Below are 21624 nucleotides of genomic sequence, written 5' to 3'. Positions count from 1 at the left end.
AAACCTTTGTTAGCCTAGTTGAAATATGAATTTTTTTATTTTTATAAAATACCTTGGTTTAAACATATTTATTTAAGTTCGATTGGCAAACAAGTTATGACAGCATATATTTATCACTTTCGAGTCCACTTCCTGGAACCAGCCAGTACTGGTGTCATATGAGGAAACATGGTCTTGACCAGATTAGGGCTCGAACCCATCATTGCTGGGTTGAGAGGCAGTCATGCTAACCATTACACCCTGCTGCCCTTATAAATAGCCATGTTTGTGATAAAAGCTTGAGGCTCATAAGAGGCACTCTTGAGACCACTTTCTTGACCGTACTTGTATTTGTGTCAAATGAGTAAAATATAAATGATCATGACCATGGTATGTTAGATTAGTTATGTCCTCAGTTTATTTTATTATGTCTCCCCCACCTCGGGGGGAGACATATTGTTTTTGCCCTGTCCGTCCGTCCGTCCGTCCCGTCCGTCCGTCAGTCTGTCAGTCCGTCAGTCCGTCCGTCCATTCTTCGTTTCCGGACGATAACTAGAGTTCCTTTTGACCTACAGCTCTCAAACTTCATAGGATGAATGGTCTTATTGAGCAGATGATCCCTATTGTTTTTGGGGTCAGTAGTTCAAAGGTCAAGGTCACAGTGACCTTTGGTCAATTTCTCGTTTCCGGATGATAACTAGAGTTCCTTTTGACCTACAGCCCTCAAACTTCATAGGATGATTGGTCTTATAGAGCTGATGATCCCTATTGTTTTTGGGGTCAGTAGTTCAAAGGTCAAGGTCACAGTGACCGTTGGTCAATTTCTCGTTTCCGGATGATAACTAGAGTTCCTTTTGACCTACAGCCCTCAAACTTCATAGGATGATTGGTCTTATAGAGCTGATGATCCCTATTGTTTTTGGGGTCAGTAGGTCAAAGGTCAAGGTCACACTGACCGTTGGTCAATTTCTCGTTTCCGGATGATAACTAGAGTTCCTTTAGACCTACAGACCTCAAACTTCATAGGATGATTGGTCTTATTGAGCAGATGATCCCTATTGTTTTTGGGGTCAGTAGTTCAAAGGTCAAGGTCACAGTGACCGTTGATCAATTTCTCATTTCCGGATGATAACTAGAGTTCCTTTTGACCTACAGCCCTCAAACTTCATAGGATGATTGGTCTTATAGAGCAGATGATCCCTATTGTTTTTGGGGTCAGTAGGTCAAAGGTCAAGGTCACAGTGACCGTTGGTCAATTTCTCGTTTCCGGATGATAACTAGAGTTCCTTTTGACCTACAGCCCTCAAACTTCATAGGATGATTGGTCTTATAGAGCAGATGATCCCTATTGTTTTTGGGGTCAGTAGGTCAAAGGTCAAGGTCACAGTGACCGTTGGTCAATTTCTCATTTCCGGATGATAACTAGAGTTCCTTTTGACCTACAACCCTCAAACTTCATAGGATGATTGGTCTTATTAATCAAATGATCCCTATTGTTTTAATGGTCAGTAGGTCAAAGGTCAAGGTCACAGCGACGGTTGCAGTGGGGGAGACATGCGCTTTTTTACAAAAGCATCCTCTAGTTTTAAATAGAGATTGCTTTTAAAACCTCATACTGTCATCAATGGGAAATTTGTCACTGACCTTATTTTTTGTCACATAGACTGCATAAACATGTTGCGTATGAAAACTATGCTGAAAGTCTATGCTGAGAGAAATCCTGAAATATGCATCATCTTTAAAATATCACAACCAAAATATAGCTTTTAGGACTGGTGATAAAGTGGTTATGGAGTCTGCTTTACACCCAAGGGGTTGTTGGTGAGAACCCAACTTGGGTCATATGTTACCAGTATTTGTTAGCTGATGAATGAATAAATCAAGTAACATACATGCTTTGTTTACAAGCAAGGTAAATAGGCTTAATATAAGACTTGATAAAGTTGTTTTAAATCAAAGCACAGACAGGGCTGAATTTGTTTGGGTCTCGGAATGTCAGAAAGGTGAAGGTTGTGAGATTATAAACCAATTTGTTTTTGTATAGTGCCACCAATGCTTTCCAGCGTTTTAATTGTAGTAAATTGGCTATAAGACTAATTGCAACACTGATATTCAATCCAATGTTTATTTGACTTAAACAATTTGAAAAAAAAATGAGTTGCCTTTACTAGGATTTGAACTCCAGACCTCTCGCTTCCTATGCGAGCACGCAAACCCCTCAGCCACGGTGAATTTATATTTTCATGGCCTGAAGAAAACCATATTATGCTGAATTAGGGTTTGTAACGACGGTTACTGTTGTTTAACACTTGTGTAAATAATCATGGCGCATACTATAAGCATATATATCTGTAAAGAATAAAACAATATTAGAAATCTTCGACCATTCGGGAATTATTTTGCTTGAAAATTAATGCGCCTGTCATTTGACCATCTTTACGCAGTGATCTTCCCTGAATTTTTCGGCATTAGTGTATATACGAGGGTTGTCCCAAAAGTCCGTGACAAATTTTATAGACGATTCATTTTTAACGCCAATAGAAAATAATTCACATATATAACCTCAAAGTTTATTATTTAACATAACAACAAATCATTTACAAAAAATTTACTCTAGTTACTTAAAAATTTTCAGTATTAACAAAATTGGTTTGAGTTACCGGCGCACGTCAAATAGTTTGCATTTTGTTATGAATAGGCTAAACTTAATTACGTATACAATGTATTTCAAATATCTGATGATGTGTCTGCACAAGGTCACGTTGACTTCCTCTGCTAATATGTTTACATCATCTCAGAAAATTTTATTTAAATAACTTAAGAAGCGAAAAAGATACGAATAAATGAAAATATCTCATATAAAATAGGAAAGTTAAAATGGCGGCGTTCGAAGAATTTGCGGCGCAGTGAACAGGTCACTCAGGTTTTATGACTATTTCGAGATGACACATGTTACGATTTTCAACAAATATACCAAATAAAACAGTTTAGCAACATGCCCTGAGCATTTGTGTACAAAAGGCATGAATGGAACCAGAGTTTTGCGCTACAAAAAGCGAAAATAAGGAAAACAAGGATAGGAAGAGCGATCTTCGTCGCCTATTTCCTACAGCAACAGACAGGTGCAACGAAACCGGAAGTTTGCGTATAGGAAAAATTAATGTATGCCATTCAAACATTCAACAGACATTAACAACATCATGATTTGGGTCTGTAATTGACGATTTATGGGTAAAGCTGCACCATTATTGCGTTTAAAGCCATTGAGAGTATTTGAGAAAGGCGCCTTATATAGATTAAACGCCGTCTTTGACGTTTGACGTGCGCCGCGATTCAGTTAGTTGCCATGGTGTTTATGACATATTTTTGTTGTTTGTTGATATTTTTATGCCCCCATTTCAAAGAAAAGGGGGTATATTGCTTTGCACTTGTCGGTCCGTCGGTCCGTCGGTCTGTCGGTCCGTCGGTCCGTCGGTCCGTAGACCAAATGGTTTCCGAGTGATAACTGAAGAACCCTTAGGCCTAGGAACTTCAAACTTGGTATGGTGACTGGTCATGACCAGTAGATGACCCCTATTGATTTTGGGGTCAAGGGGTCAAAGGTCAAGGTCACATTGACCTTGTAAGCAAAAACGGTTTCCGATCAATAACTAAAGAACCTTAAGGCCTAGGAACTTCAAACTTGGTATGGTGATTGGTCATGATCAGTAGATGACCCCTATTGATTTTGGGGTCAAGGGGTCAAAGGTCAAGGTCACATTGACCTTGTAAGCAAAAATGGTTTCCGATCAATAACTAAAGAACCTTAAGGCCTAGGAACTTCAAACTTTGTATGGTGATTGGTCATGACCAGGAGATGACCCCTATTGATTTTGGGGTTAAGGGGTCAAAGGTCAAGGTCACATTGACCTCTTAGGTGAAAATGGTTTCCGATCAATAACAAAAGAACCCTTAGGCCTAGGAACTTCAAACTTGGTATGGTGATTGGTCATGACCAGCAGATGACCCCTATTGATTTTGGGGTTAAGGGGTCAAAGGTCAAGGTCACATTGACCTCTTTGGTAAAAACGGTTTCCGATCAATAACAAAAGAACCCTTAGGCCTAGGGACTTCAAACTTGATATGGTGATTGGTCATGATCAGTAGATGACCCCTATTGATTTTGGGGTCAAGGGGTCAAAGGTCAAGGTCACATTGACCTCTTAGGTAAAAACGGTTTCCGATCAATAACTCAAGAACCCTTAGGCCTAGGAACTTCAAACTTGGTATGGTGATTGGTCATGACCAGCAGATGACCCCTATTGATTTTTGGGTTAAGGGGTCAAAGGTCAAGGTCACATTGACCTTGTAGGTAAAAAAGCTTTCCGATCAATAACTTAAGAACCCTTTGGCCTAGGAACTTCAAACATGGTATGGTGATTGGTCATGACCAGCAGATGACCTATTGATTTTGGGGTCAAGGGGTCAAAGGTCAAGCCACATTGACCTTGTAGGTAAAAACGGTTTCCGATCAATTAACTAAAAACTCTTAGGCCTAGGAACTTCAAACTTTGTATGATGATTGGTCGTGACCAGCAGATGACCCCAATTGAGTTTTGGGTCAAAGGTCAAGGTCACATTGACCTTGTAAGTAAAAACGGTTTCTGATCGATAACTTAAGAGCGCTTAGGCCTAGGAACTTCAAACTTGGTTTGGTGATTTGTCATGACCAGCAGATTACCCCTATTGATTTTGGGATCAAGGGGTCAAAGGTCAAGGTCACATTGACCTTGTAAGTAAAAACGGTTTCTGATCAATAACTAAAGAACGCTTAGGCCTAGGAACTTCAAACTTGGCATGGTGATTGGTCATGACCAGCAGATGACCCCTATTGATTTTGGGGTCAAAGGTCAAGGTCACATTGACCTTGTATGTTAAAACGGTTTCGGATCAATAATAAAAGAACCCTTAGGTCTAGGAACTTCAAACTTGGCATGGTGATTGGTCATGACCAGCAGATGACCCCTATTGATTTTGGGGTCAAGGGGGTCAAAGGTCAAGGTCACATTGACCTTGTAGGTAAAAACGGTTTCTGATCAATTAACTAAAAACGCTTAGGCCTAGGAACTTCAAACTTTGTATGATGATTGGTCGTGATCAGCAGATGACCCCTATTGAGTTTTTGGTCAAGGGGTCAAAGGTCAAGGTCATGACCAGTAGATACTTGATAACCCTTATTAATTGTTTGATCACTGGGTCAGAAGTCATGCATAATAACCTTATCACATGACTAATTGGCTGCTGATAGGGGGCATACATGTTTTACAAACATATCTTGTTCTATGTAAATTTGCGAAAATGTTTCAATTATAAGGGTTTATAACATATTAAAATATCAAATTCGTACCCGTTTTATTTAGCTTTTAAACAATATTGTCACAGAATATTGGGACAACCCACGTATAAAGGGAAGCAATCAACAGCATTAGAGTCTGAAATTTCGCTACCATTATTTGTTTGGTCTGACAACCCAAACAAATAAAAACTGGTCATGTCATTGATGGGATAAAACACAAGCAAATGATAATTGAAGTAGTTTTATTATGCTTCTATGATTGACTGCAATTGTAATGAAATATCACAAATGGTTTTCATGAACTACTATAGCCATTTTGAGAATAATTCTCATGAACTCGCCACTGTAAAGAAAATAAATGTAGTCCTCATTAACTTGTCATGGTAAACAAATGAAAGTAAATGTAGCTTTCATAAAATTATAATTTAGTAGCTCGCATAATTTTTTAAATTGTAAAGAATAAAAGTACCGGTAGCTATCATAAACTTTCCATTCTAAGGAAATGAAAGTAGCTCTCATAAACTTGCCATTGTTAAGAAAATGAATGTAGCCCTCATAAACTTTTTGGTGTAAAGATAATGAAAGTGCATGTAGCTTTCATAAACTTTCCATAAAAAGAGAGTGGCTTTCATAAACTTGACATTGTAAATTATTTAGAGTACCTCTTATTAACTGGCCATTGAAAAAATATTACAGTATCTCTCATTCACTTGCCATTGTAAAATAATGAGAGTAGCTCTCATAAACTTGCCATAGTCAAAATATTACAGTATCTCTCATTCACTTGCCATTGTAAAATAATGAGAGTAGCTCTCATAAACTTGCCATTGTAAAAAATTGAGAGTAGCTCCCATAAACTTGTGATTGTGTGATTGTAAAAAAATGAGAATATATATTATAAACTTGCCATTGTAAGAAATGAGAATAGCTCTCATAAACTTGCAATTGTTAAAAAAAAATAAGAATACCTCTCATAAACTTGCCATTGTAAAAAATGAGAATACCTCTCATATACTTGCCATTGTAAAAAAAAATGAGAATACCTCTCATATACTTGCCATTGTAAAAAAAATGAGAATACCTCTCATAAACTTGCCATTGTAAAAAATATGAGAATACCTCTCATAAACTTGCCATTGTTATGTAAAAGAGAAAAGCTCTCATTAAATCTTGCCCTTGTAATCAATGGAGAGCAGCTCACATAAAACTGCCATTTTAATGAAATGGGAATAGCTCAGATAAATGCGCCATTGTAATGAAAATGAGAATTTCTCTGAAGATCTTGCTATTTTAAAGATGAAATGGGAATGATTATCATTACAATGTATAGGAATGAGTAATAACTTATGTAATCTAACCATTTGAAATAGAAAGGTATTAGTTCTAAGGAACATGCCATTTCAAAAAAGAGAAAAGAATTATTTCATGAACTTGCCATTGTACAGAAAACAAAAAGTTTCCATTGTGTGTTAAAAGTAATAAAATTAGCACTTATACTCATGAAATCGAAAAGTTGCCATGGTGATAAAAATAATTAAAATAACACTTAAGTTCATGCAAATGTGAAGTTGCCATGATGATAAAAGTAATTTAAATAGCACTTACATGTATACTCATGAAAATGAGAAGTTGCCATGGTGATAAAAGTAATAAAAAATAGCACATATACTCATGAAAATAAGAAGTTGTCATGGTGATAAAAGTAATTAAAATAAAACTTATACTCATGAAAATGAGAAGTTGCCATGATAATAAAAGTAATTAAAATAGCATTTATACTCAAGAAAATAAGAAGTTGCCATGATGATATTCATAAAGGTACATGTAATTAAAAAAGCACATATACTCATGAAAATGAGAAGTTGCCATGGTGATAAAGGTAATCAAAATAGCACTTATACTAATGAAAACAAGTTGCTCTGACAATAAAAGTAATGAGAATAGCACTTATACTCATGAAATTGTCTTACACATGCCAATTTCATAAGTAAAAATATATTAATAGAATGTTTGTCTTAAAGTTCCTATGTCAGTATCGGAAAAGTATTGAATGATAGGCGATTTTTCTATGACAACAGCACTAGTTTATATGTCATACATTATACATGTACAATGAAAATGTAAAAAATTATCTCAAAAGATACTGCTTGGATAGTTGAATAAAATATTTACAATTGATTAAAAAAATAAATTAATTAATAAAATTATGACTTAAAAAGTGCTGTAACTGCTATAAAAATATTCAAGGTAACTTGAAATAAATTTTTTCATAAAATTAATGATAATGTTCAAAAGAATATGATTTTATTAATCAATCAATCAATCAAACAGTCAATCAATCAATCATTCAATCAATCAGTTAAAAAATCAATCAATCCAATTATTATGATTAAGGAATGATTAAAGTTGAGGAGTTAATTACACAATACTGCTATAGAAGTGTCCAGATGTGGCGCTTGACTTCCGGTACTCTTGCAGTAAGCAAAACCAGTCTTCCATACATCGATGATATCTTCAAGACTCTTGGAATGGTAAAATTCCACCGGATTTGCACCGGATTGGATCACATGATTTGTCTGGTTAGTACCTTTTCCTACCCTGAAGTAATGAAGGGCGGCAACTTTACTGTTTTTGGATCTGTCCTTGAGGTTGTTATTGATGACAAAGTTGGGGGTTTCACAATTTGTAGAAGAGCTGTATTGGACTTTGATGTTATATTTAATGTCACCAAATATAAGACTTGGGACCGACGGTTTGATATAGTGGAATTTCAGCACATATTGGTTAAATGGAGCAGAAATGTACGTCGCACAGTTTGTTCCGATGGTAATTGTTTTACCGCTCCGATCCATTGTGAAGCATTCCTTGACTTGCATAGAGCCACTTACGTCACTTTCCCATATTACTACTTTCGTCGGACCAGTTGCCGTGTCATATTGTATTTTGATTGTTCTGTCAATCTTTTCATTTTTTATATCATTGATTTTGAACAATCGGACAAGGTTTAACTGTTCGGCAGAAGTGACTGAAGTTGAGTCCCAGTCAAAAAGCTCGTGAGCAAAGAAGATGTTTACATCCTGGAAATATTTCTGATCATCATACTCGCCCTCGACCACACTGTGAGGGATTTTGAAATTCAAACTTCCATCGGGATTTCGTTCAGACTGTGTAAACATAAAGATAGTTATAGCGCCTCCTAGTGTTAGTATGAGAGCTATCATAATAAATACTCTATAAACAACGTGCCGCCTCGATTCAGGATTGACACGGGCACACTGAAGGTCATGCCGAGCCTTTTTACCGCAATACCGTACTAAAGAGACAATTATCCTGATGACCGCACCTATTATTATCACAGACGCCTTTACAAGCTGAAAATAACTTATTGCCTCTTCACGACAAGCTACGATGACAACGTTGATTGTTATTTGGGGGACGTCCTCTATCCAGACAGTAATGGCTGAAAGTAGGTCAACGTCGATCCAAGGATCATCGCGGAAAATTTCCCACCATAAATTTATGATTTCAAAAGTGAATGTTAATGAACCGATTATTGAGAATGTGAGTAGCAGGTAGCGTATCACATCCTCCGGTGGTCCGTAAACCAGCCCTTCCTCGGCACCAGCGACATCTGCATAAAGTAGCCAATCACTGACAAGATCCACGGCATCGAGAACAAATACGGCCAAGAACACAACCAGTTTAAAACAAAATTTGTCATGGAGTGTTCTGCAGCACGGAATGCTTGAGACCATGCTGCCTGACTTGGGCCTATATGCACACACTTCCTGCATCTCCATTTTCTCTATTGGAGTTATCTGCCCATTTTTCTTTCTTCCTGACATGGCTGTTTGAATTGTTGGTGCGTCCTTAAGTCAGGTGGGCCTTGTCTGTAAAAGAAAAAAAATCTAAGTAAATTGTGACGTTTTTTGTTTTTTTTTCATTTGAATATTTACAACACTTTCAATGTATCTGCTTTCGTTAAAGCTTTTTTTTTTTAGAAGGTTTTTGGATGTTAAATATATCTATTATCCTGTCAAAGATTTCATTTTCTAAATAAGTACAGTACAATAAAAAGAAATGTGATATTTCATATTTGCAGAGTGGATTGATCAAATCATAAACTTTTTATATGAGCATGTTGTTTCATTTAGAAGAACATGACATTGTAGTCATGAACAGGCTCCATGTAACCGAGCCAGCAACATTTTATATTTTGCTGGGTTGGGCTTTCTGTAGGGATTCTTGTTCTCTCTATTTTTCCACAGATTTGACTAGTAATTGAAAAGGAAGTCTGTCTGATAATCCCAGTAGATAGTTTATTAACTTTAAAAATCATTGATTGACCAGTTTAAGTCATGGGTGTGACCCATATTTTGTGAAACATTTTTGTTTTATAACAATAAATATTGATCCATTCATCAGTAATTTTTCAAAATTGAATAATTTAGGTAGAGATTTCGGCAATTGGTAGTTTCTTGTTGAAAATCTGGTAAGAACTAGAGCTGTCATTGATTCATTGCAAAGTATATTGACGATACATTGATATCGGATGACAAATAATTTGGATACACCAATATATTGATACATACTCCTAATTTCTTGTATATATAATCACTTTCATACCTGTTTAAATGATTTTAGTAAGATATATGTTTTGCTCATACAAATATGTTGTGTCCAGTTTATAAATGTTCTTTGCATGATTTTTTTCTTAACCATTTTTTGTCATCACCGCTATGTAATGTTTCAATTATATAACAACAGCTTAGTGTTAGACATGGCCACCTGTTTTTGTATATTTTTTGGATGAATTTTCATAATTCATAGACATTAAAATAATAAATCAAAATAATCGATTTTTTCAAATGTGTATCCGTTATTGATCGACAGAGAAATATCAATGATACATATATATCATTTCTATGGATGACAACTATAGTAAGTACTGGCAAAAAAGGAGATTTAAATGATTCATTTATTTATAATTTGACGTTGAAAGAAATAAAATTAAATGTATAAAATTAGATAATACTGATGTCTTTTTGAAAAATTTTGAAAATATCTTTTTCACCAGGAATATACAGATTTCTCTAGTAAACACGGAATTGAATTTTGGGATATCATATTCTAATAACATTTAGCCTAAACTAAAGTCAACTTGAATATGTGTCTACCCATAGATCAGGCGTATCCTCAATATGAACCAGTAGGTGAAAGTTGTCAGGATGAGCTGTTAAATTAAGGAATTTGAGGATTAATTAAATTTCCAGTTAGAATTAGATACCTAACTTGAATCTATATCAATAAAATTGAATTAGGTACCTATCTATATTCTATATTCTATATTTACAAAATTAAATTAGATTACCTATCTCTTAAAGACAAAATTTTATGTTTAAAGGAACTCCACTGAGGTTCAAAAGCCTAAAATCATAAAAAAAATTTTTTTTACACAGATCAGCTGGGGCACGTAAAACAGGAAGACATGAAAAAATAATTAAGAAATTTACTATTTACTCAGAAATGAATTGAAAAGCCTATTTTTGTGACATTTTTGATATGATTTGAGTGAAAAGCGTTTAAACGCTTTTCAATTTTGGGTCATTTTTCACTGCTTGAATAATTACCCTAGATAAACCGAGAGAGCAAATGATCTAAAATTTTGCACACAAGTTACTGATCTAGACCTTCATCAAACTGAGCATTTATCTCGAAAAAATATTTCCAGTCTCGTCATGTCAAAAAACCTCAATAAACATGTTTATTTTATGTTTTTATTTGAAATAAAAAACATAAATTTAACATACCTTTCCATGTTTTAACAATTTTTATATCGCAGAAATTAAACTCTCCTGGTAAAGTAAGTTACTAATAATAAAAAGACCTAACACATTTTGCTTATCAGAAAAGTTAGGCCAGAATAGATTAGAGATTTGTTTGTGATTCCTAAACCCTATATTGATAGTCAATTTAAATTAATGTTCTTCTGAATCGTTTCACCGCAAGCTGTATAATAGAATTTTATAGAGATATATTTTTAGATTCAAATGTCATTTGATCTTTTGAATCTTTTTATTTTTATAAGATCCATTTTTAAAGCAGAAAAAAGCCGTCAAGATGGTTTAAGGTGTTAAATCCATTTGTAACTTGCATTATCTTTGAGAACTTTTTGGTTAACTTTGCAAATTATTTCTAATGTCATATATCTACTGATATGCAAGAGGTTTTGTTTTGTGTTTCTCTTGAACATTATAACGGCATAAATTTGATTTTTTATTGGACTTTGATGAAATACGCAGCATGCATTCAAACAGAGGCTGTAGCATTCTACCTTTAAGCTACATACATACAGCTAGATGAGTAAAAAGATTTTCAAGGACTTAACAAGAATATTTCAGGTGTTAAAATAAGTACAAATATATATAAATTTTCCAACTCTTTGTCTTTTCACAAAATTGACTTTCTTGAATTTTTATGCCCCCACAGAGTGGGAGCATATAGCGTTGCACTTGTCCGTCTGAGTGTCCGTACGTCTGTCCGTCCGTCTGTCTGTCCGAGCAAACATTTGATTATTATGAGCTTCATTCCGTAGTTAAATAAAGAACAAAAACTCATAAAATTCAAATTAAGAGCTATTTTTTTGTTTTTATGAGCTTATTTTGCTTATGGACGTTGGTCCAGGTGGTGTTTATGAGCTGATTTGCCTCATAAACATCAAAAGTTGGTATGTCCGTACGTCCCGAAAGGAAGGAATTTTTGCTGCGACCAAATTTAACAGAATTATGGCCCTTTGTTGATTTTTTCACTACATACTATGTAGAAATTTTGTGAACGCAACTCCTCTTAAACCGGATGGCAGATTTTGCTTAAACTTCCAGGGATGAACAACCTTAATGTGTAGATGGTAGTAAAGGAAGGAATTTTTGCTGCGACCAAATTTAACAGAATTATGGCCCTTTGTTGATTTTTAGTTTTCAACTTGTGGCACATGTAGTCCAAAAAATATTTGACCTTAGAGTCATAAGATTGACAGAACAGTGGCGTGTGGGGGCATCCGTGTCCTATGGACACATTTCTAGTTTTTACTCGTCTGGAGACTTGCAGCTTTAAATCTTTTTATTCAGACATTTGATGAGAATTTTTCTGTTTGGAACACTTAAAAAACAACAACACAAACTAAAAGCATGGATCTGGAGATGAGTTGCTGTAAAGTGTTTTAAAAGAGCTTTCAGAAATAGTGTTGTTTGATATTTTTATTAGATATTATAATGAACACTGAGGGAGAATTTCCTTTGTATGGATATAATACATATAGTTCTCTATTGATTCCTATTAGTTATTTATATCACAAGTAGATGACATGCTGATTTTGTTACCATGACAACACATTATGTGTATGAAATATGTGTTTTTTTAAAGGGGTAGTCCATTATTATTTCTATTTTTTTTTAAACCAAATTAAGGATAGAAAAATTTTCATCCAGTCAAATACTCATTGTAATTTTTCAGAGGTTTCTCGTATGTTTCATTAGTGCCCATGAAAAGAAATGAATTTTCAATTGTAAAGGGAGGTAATTGGAAATAAATTTCAATTGTCAAGGGAGGTAATTGGAGATGAATTTCAATTGTCAAGGGAGGTAATTGGAAATGAATCTCAATTGTCAAGGGAGATTATTGGAAATGAATTTCAATTGTCAAGCGAGGTATTTGGAAAGTAATTTCAATTGTCACCGGAGGTAATTACCAGTAATTGTTCTATACATTTTATTTTGAAACTGCTGAGAGATCATTTTTGCTGGGTAATCGAACATTATTTTGTGCTGTCCTTAATGGTAGGATTGTTCTATCAAATCTGTGGAAAAATATGAAATTGGATCAACATAATTACTTGTGTTTTGAAACAAATAAATGATTAATTTTCAAGTGCCGTAACTCCTGTTGTTAAAACATTACTTAAATTATTTTCCTTTTTGTAAGACTTTGTCAAGTAGATTCTTGATGTTCTTTTGTTGTTGTCTTTTGTTGTTGATAATTTAGTTATTAAAATGAATCTACAATGAACTTATATTGTTGTAAAAAAGGAAATAAATTGGAGTAAATGTAAGGTTTTTTTTTCCTATTTGATTATTATTATTTAAGTGGGTTTAAGTATTTCTCACGCGCAATTATCCAGCTTTTTAACCATATTTACTAATAAGTACCCTTAAAAAAAATGAAAAAGTTCATTAAAGAACATGATTATTAGTTTAAGGGTCAAAAGAATGATGTCTACCTAACACTTTAAATTTTGCAGCAAATGTTTTTAGGAGCAACAGGTTCAGATGGTAGCCAGTGACTATGATAAAAAAACTTTTAAATAAACATGCATAGTGAAGATATTATCACCTTAAAAGAAAAAAAATCTCACAAACCAAATGATTAATACTCAATGTTCACCAAGAAGAAAAAGACCATATCACAAAACATAAGTGCCTATAAGATTAAAAATGGAACCTCGTTGGAGTTTCAAGACGTTAATTAAATATGGTTGCTGTTTACAGAATATTTGTTTTGGTGAACATTTAGTGCACTGTCTTTTCTTTTATATTGACAAAGTTGTCATGTCTTATCAGTAGCGATTAGGTCAGATTGATTTGCAGGATTTCGATTGCCGCTGACTTTATCATCGACAAAGTCACTCCACCCTGCGTGAAACCTGGTTTTATTCCGAATTCAGTGCAATACTGTATTAAAAAGATCTTTAGATTTATTGAGTTGAAATAGTGTTGTGTAAAAGCTGAAATATGATAAAGTTTAGCCCATTTATTGAAGAATTGGAGAAAAATTGGGCCTCAAATGCAAGTGATTATCAGAAATTTTTGTTTGGGTTTAAAGTCAGTCCAACTTTGTTAATGTAATATGGCAACTTTCCAGGTTTACTGGTGGAGGGAATCAGACCTCAGGTGCTCCTCCATGCTTTATATTAGTCAACAAGTAGGCACCTGAGTAAAACTACGGAATGATTTTTTTGCATAATCATACTTTTTTGTGTTTCAAAGTTTTGCAATAGTATGCTGTCTTGTAGGTTCTTTCACTGCAAATTCAGGCATAGTACCACCATGTAGTGACACCTCAAGTTTCAATAGCATCAATCCATATGTTTTAATGGGATATCTGTGGCCAAGTAGCTAAGGCCTTTGACACTTACAACCACTAGCGTGGGTTAGAATCCTGCCAGGGACATTGGATTCTTTCGTAAATCTCCCCCACCTTGTGCCTGAAAAAATGCACTGAGGTCTTCCTCCAACAGTAAAGTTGAAAAGTTGCCATCTGATGTTAACAGTCTTGTGTGACATAAAACCCATTTAAAAATGGAAAAGATTGTTTGTTTGTTTTTTAAAAGCATAAAGTCAGAAGTAAGTTGTTGAAAATCTCAATAACAATTAAATTTTGATTGTCAAAAAGTATTATTTATTTTTCTCAAAAAATATATAATTACCATTACATATTGATGCAAAACTATGTTCAAAAACAAAGCATTTAAGTTTATGCATTGTTTCAAACACAATTCATCCCTCGAGGCTATCCTCCATAGATCATTTAAATTTTGTTCACATGTATGAAAAAAATTAACACATTCGTTTCGTTTCCGAAGTAATTCCAGACAGCACAGTTTGACATGAATGTCAATTTTTTATAAAACATCTGTATATAAACCGTGATAGGTATATGAGCCGAAATAAATATTTATATGTCAATATCTGTCCATAAACGTCCCCGTCCTATGAAAGTTAGTATATGTCTATATCGAGACAGTGTAATGAGCTGGATACATAATATTAATAGCTAATTAGATGGGTTTGTTATAATATATAGGCAAATACTTGTCCGTATTTAATCTAGATGAGCATAATAAACATTGTGTAATGATAAAATTAATGAATTACCTGACAGATCGAAGGTCAAATACAGATTAACATCCCTATGCCATTATTATGCAATGTATCCAGATGTCTTGATGTTGTTGTTTTGTTTCAAATTAAATAAAAAAATTAAAGTTTTTATCAGTTTAGTTATGTCTGCTACATCCAAATCAAAGGATACTGTTCCAAATCATTATTAATTTTTCCTTTTCCAATTTATTTAAAGTACCGGTTACAGTTTACCAAATCATGCACAGATTTTTACATCATGCTTTTCCAAGTAGTTTGATATTTTGTAGATTTGGAAGATTTCTTGTAAATTATATAATGTTTTAAAAAAAAAAATTTTTCAATTAAGAAAAGTTTTTTCCGGGTGTTTTATATATCCCAAATTATTTCATACCTATCTAAATTATATGATGAAGTTATGCATATATACTTTCCAAATTTTATTCCTCTTCTCCGCAGAGCTGATCTATCTCTGTTAACTTCATCTGTTGACGGGAGACTATGATTTTACACACTAAGTTGATCATTTCCCTTCTGACACCATTAAACAATTAATCTAGGATTTAAAAGTTTGAGATTTATTAAAAGGTCTTTATCTGGAATTTTTAAATTTATCTAAAATTTCAAGCCAGGTACCTACCACTCATGGCTACTTAAAAATGTCCTGATTATAGAAAACTTGATCATTGATTCCTTTTAAGCCAATAAATATCTATAATATTATACATCTATCACCAGGCCTTTTTCTGCTGTAAAATTTTAACTTTAAATTTAGAATTATAGTTTTAAAAAACTTGACTTGGTGTTATTTATGGGTAATTTACCTTCAGCGTGCTTGCAAATTATTTCTACCATCAACAACAAGGCCCAAGAGCAAGATTAGCTGGCACAAATCTTGCTTCGGATCTGGTCGCACCTTTGCTTTCATATAATTTCATATCATCAATTTTGGCGCAGTAAAACTGGTTAAGTCCTTGTAATTTTTAATAGGAGTTTACCAGTTTTGCACTAAGGTGATGATGATCCTTAAAAAATGAGAATTTTTTCCAGAAATGAAAGAAATTTGGGCAAGTTCATTTCTATCTGCTTCTATATTGAAATCCCTTGAAGTGAGAAGGACTGTTCCAAATTTTAAAGCAGACCAGTCCATTATACAAATTTGGTGCTGTAAAGGTATTGAGACCAAAAAGCTGTAATTTAATATTTTGTCTCTTTTACTAAATATATTAAGATACAATATTCACTGGGATGACAGATTAATGTAATTAATTTTGTAAAATATTGCTTTATTACCACTAATGACACATGATTCATGATGTGTAGGAATGTGAACACAAGGTCTTTCTCTTTGAAGTTATTATTTAGTGTTTTAAATAAATAACTTTGTTGAGTTGTAATTTATTGGTGTTCATTAAAGTGTATAAAGCTATATATCTGCTGTAAAAATATTGTTTGAATTTTAAAGAAGAATATTTCCAAACAAATATGTTAGTAAATTGCCTTAAAAACGAATGGTACATGCACTAAATCATGCTATAAATAAAAAATATTTGGAATAATATTTTTTTCTGGAACATTTTTTTCTGTATACTTACAATATTTATGTGTGTTATTGTTTATTACAACTCTTTCTTTTAAAAATGGTCCATAATAATATGGAAACAATATAATTTTACTGTTTATTAATTTTATAGAAATATTTCATTAGATACAGCTTTATATTCTGTAAGTCTTGTATGTACGGTAGTCTTGTATTTTTTCTAGCAACATTTTATATAAATTGAATATCCAAATGTTGATATATATATATATTTTTTTTCAATATTTGAAATACTTATTGAAAACATGCCTTATCTTAAAGAAAAATCCTCTTTAAAGACGGACAAGTCCTCTTAAGATATTTATCATAGAAAGGGTTGATTTTAATTTAGCATCAGAAAATGAAAGAACATTCAGTTTATGTAAATTGTTTTTTAATTACAAGGGAAGTTTAGTATATTAAATGCATGGATAATAGAGCTAAATACAGCCTGTGCTTATGTACTATAATGGAAGATATACTGCAAAATCATTATTATTCCTAGGGCACTAATTTTCGTGTATAGGTCAATCCACAAATTTAAGATCAAACGGAATTTTATTTCATCTGCTGTAAAATTATTTTGCTGTACATTATTTATAATTTACCTTTTGAAAATAAATAAACAATCCACAAATTTAAGAACTCACAAAAATATTCTTTGAGACAAAATCACGGAATTACATGCCCACAAAATTAAGTGAATTTACAGTAAACATTTTGAAATATACACAAGTATAGTGATGCTGTCTGATTACGTGGACTGACTTAGGTCATAAGTGAGCTGCAAATGTGCAAGTTCAAGTCCTGAGTTTGTGGTTTACAGTCAAAGAAACTTCATTAAACCTTTACCCTTATAGTTGTGTTTTGACTGCTCTTCACCCGCCCCCCCCCCCCCCCCCTCTTTTTTGAGGCTTCAAATAGTGAAAAAATGTCATATTTGGCCCAAACACTTGTTTTTGTTTTAAAAATATGATGTGCCCCCTTCTGCTTAGAGGTTTGGATGGGGTCAGCAGCCCCCCTCCTCATCTCCAAGAAAATTTTATAGACTTGCGGAGGCTAAAAATGACTTAAGGTTGATCTTAACATAATGTGTTAACCAAAGCTGAAAAGCCTTTGACTCTATCTCAAACCAATGAGAAGTTGCAGCACTTTGAAATCAGTTTTGATAGAAAAAATCAACGCAAAATATTGATTTGGTAATTTTGAGATGTCTCCCATTGCCATGGTAACAGGAAATAAAAGGCTATGGTCCAGTCAACATTTGTGCCAAGTTTGATCAGTATTGAAGCATTTTCTTACATTTTCAAAGCAGTTTGAAATTGTAACAGGAGGCTTTTCAATGAAATCAGCTATTTTTCACAATTATGCTCATACAGTAAAAAGTTAATATATATTCTTCACATCTGAATACAGTAATTTATAAAAAATGATTTGATGAAGTTGGTATACATATGCTTTTAAATTTTGGGGAAAAAAGATAAATAAAACTGATTAAAAAATAATAAAATTTAAAAGCCTTAAAATCCTTTATAAGTGGGGGTTTTAAGTGGTGAAAAAAAAAAAAAGTTTTTTTATGAGAAAAGTTCCTATCTGTAACAATCAACATTGAAAATATTAGTTTATCTGTTTATGTTATGTTTGAGTTTTTTAGCTCACCTTGCACAAAGTGCAGGTGAGCTTTTAGGATGGCCAACCAAATGGCGTCCGTCGTCTGTCGTCCGTCCACATTTTAAATATTCAAAGGACATCTTCTATGATACCGCAAGGCCAATGTTAATGAAACTTGGCAGGAATACTCTTTGTATGAAGCTCTATCAAGATTGTTCAAAGAATTCCATTTCATGCAGAACTCTGGTTGCCATGGCAACCGAAAGAAAATTCTTTAAATATCTTCTTTTAAAGAACCGTAAGAGCTAGAGCTTAGATATTTGACATGAAACATCTTCTAGTGAATGTCTACCAAGTTTGTTCAAATAAAAGCCCTGGGGTCAAAATTGGCCCCGCCCCAGGGGGTCATTGATTTTCCCTATATGCATATAGTAAAAACTTAAAAAAAATCTTCTTTTAAAGAACCCAAAGAGCTAGAGCTAAGATATTTAGCATGAAACATCTTCTAATGAGTGTCTACCAAGTTTGTTCAAATAAAAGCCCTGAGGTCAAAATTGGCCCTGCCCCAGGGGGTCATAGATTTTCCCTATATGCATATAGTAAAAACTAAAAAAATCTTCTTTTAAAGAACCCAAAGAGCTAGAGCTAAGATATTTGACATGAAATATCTTCTAGTGAGTGTCAACCAAGTTTGTTCAAATAAAAGCCCTTGGGTCAAAATTGGCCCTGCCCCGGGGGGTCATTGATTTTCCCTATATGCATATAGTAAAAACTTAAAAAATCTTCTTTTAAAGAACCGTAAGAGCTAGAGCTTAGATATTTGACATGAAACATCTTCTAGTGAATGTCTACCAAGTTTGTTCAAATAAAAGCCCTGGGGTCAAAATTGGCCCTGTCCAAGGGGTCATAGATTTTCCCTATATGCATATAGTAAAAACTTAAAAAATCTTCTTTAAAAGAACCCAAAGAGCTAGAGCTAAGATATTTGACATGAAACATCTTCAAATGAGTGTCTACCAAGTTTGTTCAAATAAAAGCCCTGGGGTCAAAATTGGCCCCGCCCCAGGGGGTCATTGATTTTCCCTATTTGCATATAGTAAAAACTTAAAAAATCTTCTTTTAAAGAACTCAAAGAGCTAGAGCTAAGATATTTAGCATGAAACATGTTCTAATGGGTGTCTACCAAGTATGTTCAAATAAAAGCCCTGGGGTCAAAACTGGCCCGCCCCGGGGGTCATTGATTTTCCTTATATATGTATAGCAAAAAGTTAAAAATCTTCTTTGAAAAAACCCAAATAGCTTGAGTTTAAATATTATACATGAAACATTTTTAAGTAAATATCTACAAAGTTTGTTCAAATAAAAGCCCGGGGGTCAAAACTGGCCCTGCCCCAGGGGTGTCATTGTTTTTAACTATATGTGTATAGTTAAAACTTAAAAAATCTTCTTTTAAAAAACCCAATGAGCTAGAACTTAGATGTTTAGCACGAAGCATCTTCTTATGGGTGTCTACCAAGTCTGTTCAAATAAAAGCCCTTGGGTAAAAATTGGCCTGGGGGGGGGGGGGGCTATATACAGGTGAGCGACCTCGGGGCCATCATGGCCCTCTTGTTTCCCATTTTATGCAGCTTTAAAACAGTGTGTCTCCAGATTCATGATAATTTTCATGAATTTTTGAAAATGTATTTGAAAGCAAAATATTGTTAAGTGAGCAAAGAAAGTAATTTACAACTTGTGTCATGCTATTACATAATCTACGTAAGTAACCAAAAAGTGATCAAAATATGCAAAATTAGCCCTAAGTAAGATACTCAGTGTTAGTAATGCAGCTGTTGAAATATGTGATAAATTATGTAACTGCAAAATCAGTCATTAATCACACATAACATGTAAATTACTACTTGAATCTTGTATCAGTTTACTTTCTCTAAAATCTTCATACATTTTTCTCAAGTTGGATTTTCTTGAAACATTTTGGCTCATCTTTAGGCATGCGGCTTTAATTATTCAGTATTATGATGGCATATTATACCAACTTTCATTTATGATCACAAAATCGTGATTTATTTAAGGAGACTTTATTCAATTACAATTATTACTAAGATTTATGGCATGAAATATTGAGCCACCAAAGCAAATAAAACAGGCAGATATCAGCCTCAGATCATATCTGATATCAGGCCTCTTTTTATATAACAAAAACAAAAATATATAGTGAATGTTATGTTAATTAAACAAAAAACTTACTTTTCACAGCCAGGAAGTTTATTTTTAGCTCCAGCCAATTTCCTTTCTGAAGTATTTATTGCTAATGATGTAGATTTGATTTTTTTTGTTTTATATATAAATATGACTCAAGTACTTATAATAATCTCTGTTATATATGTAGTGGAGATGTTGAAACTTCTTGTATTGTAACATGAGCCGAAAGTGTAAGGTCATGTGCCAGCGTGTGAAATTTGAAGCTATTTGCAGATTCTGAAAGTAAACCATATACCCTCTTATAAGCACCCCCTCTTATAGAAAATTGGTTTAAGTACATATGTATGATGTAATTGAACATAGATGCCATTAAATTGTGTTATATGTTGCCATTGAATTGTATTTTTAGCGCATTGACAGTACGATGAGTACATTAAACAGAGTACGCGAGGTCTTCCTTCACCAGTAAAGCTGAAAAGTTGCCGTTTTACCTATACTGTGTTTGTGTGATGTAAAACCAATAAAAAAAACAACAACAAAAATATAAAAAAAAATAATACTTGATGTCATTAACAGAGATGCCATTATGTTTTCTTATGTTCTTGTATAAATTCGTATTTTTTGAAGAACAAAATTTACCCTTCTTCAGGGAACAGCAACTTTGATATAGATTAATACAGTATTTTAGAAGTAACACCTAATGAATGTTTTCTGGAGAAGACAAAAAATCTAAAATAAAGAGCACTTCATCAATGAATGGTAACTTTTATATGGAATAAATACTGTATTTCAGAAAATGAACGGCAAACTTTATATTGAGTAAGTACGGTATTTCAGATTGGACTTACACGTCACTGAGCGTATGCTTTTACAATGATAGTCAACTAATACTTAAAAAATCTACAATGCATTATGGATCAGTTTAATCAGTTTTCCAGATAAATATTTATTTTATCATATAAGAAAGAAAGATAGAGTTTTAAAACATTTACAACTCAAATATC

The 21624-nt window shown here is 33.5% G+C and overlaps 1 protein-coding gene across 7 annotated transcripts; it reads right to left on the bottom strand.

Moving 5' to 3' along the window:
• Positions 1 to 5542: 5542 nt before the first annotated feature.
• LOC132760060 (uncharacterized) lies at positions 5543 to 20803 on the bottom strand. 7 transcript variants are annotated; one of them, XR_009629813.1, is made up of 3 exons: positions 11125 to 11268; positions 6434 to 9204; positions 5543 to 6395 (listed from the first exon to the last, which is right to left on the bottom strand). XR_009629813.1 is itself a non-coding variant. In XM_060751947.1 (2 exons), exon 2 carries the CDS (start codon positions 9157 to 9159, stop codon positions 7729 to 7731), a length of 1431 nt encoding a protein of 476 aa, XP_060607930.1. In that variant the 5' UTR covers positions 9160 to 9204; positions 20666 to 20803; the 3' UTR covers positions 5543 to 7728. The 7 variants fall into 7 exon arrangements, 5 of the variants coding, with proteins under 5 accessions (XP_060607930.1, XP_060607932.1, XP_060607934.1 ...); XR_009629814.1 differs by having other exon boundaries at positions 5543 to 6357; XM_060751947.1 differs by lacking the exon at positions 11125 to 11268 and adding an exon at positions 20666 to 20803 and having other exon boundaries at positions 5543 to 9204.
• Positions 20804 to 21624: the final 821 nt, after the last annotated feature.

This window comes from Ruditapes philippinarum, unplaced genomic scaffold, assembly GCF_026571515.1.
Source record: "Ruditapes philippinarum isolate M1 unplaced genomic scaffold, ASM2657151v2 ctg1179_1_1_1_1, whole genome shotgun sequence".
Classification (NCBI taxonomy): Eukaryota; Metazoa; Mollusca; class Bivalvia; order Venerida; family Veneridae; genus Ruditapes; species Ruditapes philippinarum.
Note: the sequence above shows the minus strand (reverse complement) of the source record. Positions and strands in the feature narration are given on the sequence as shown.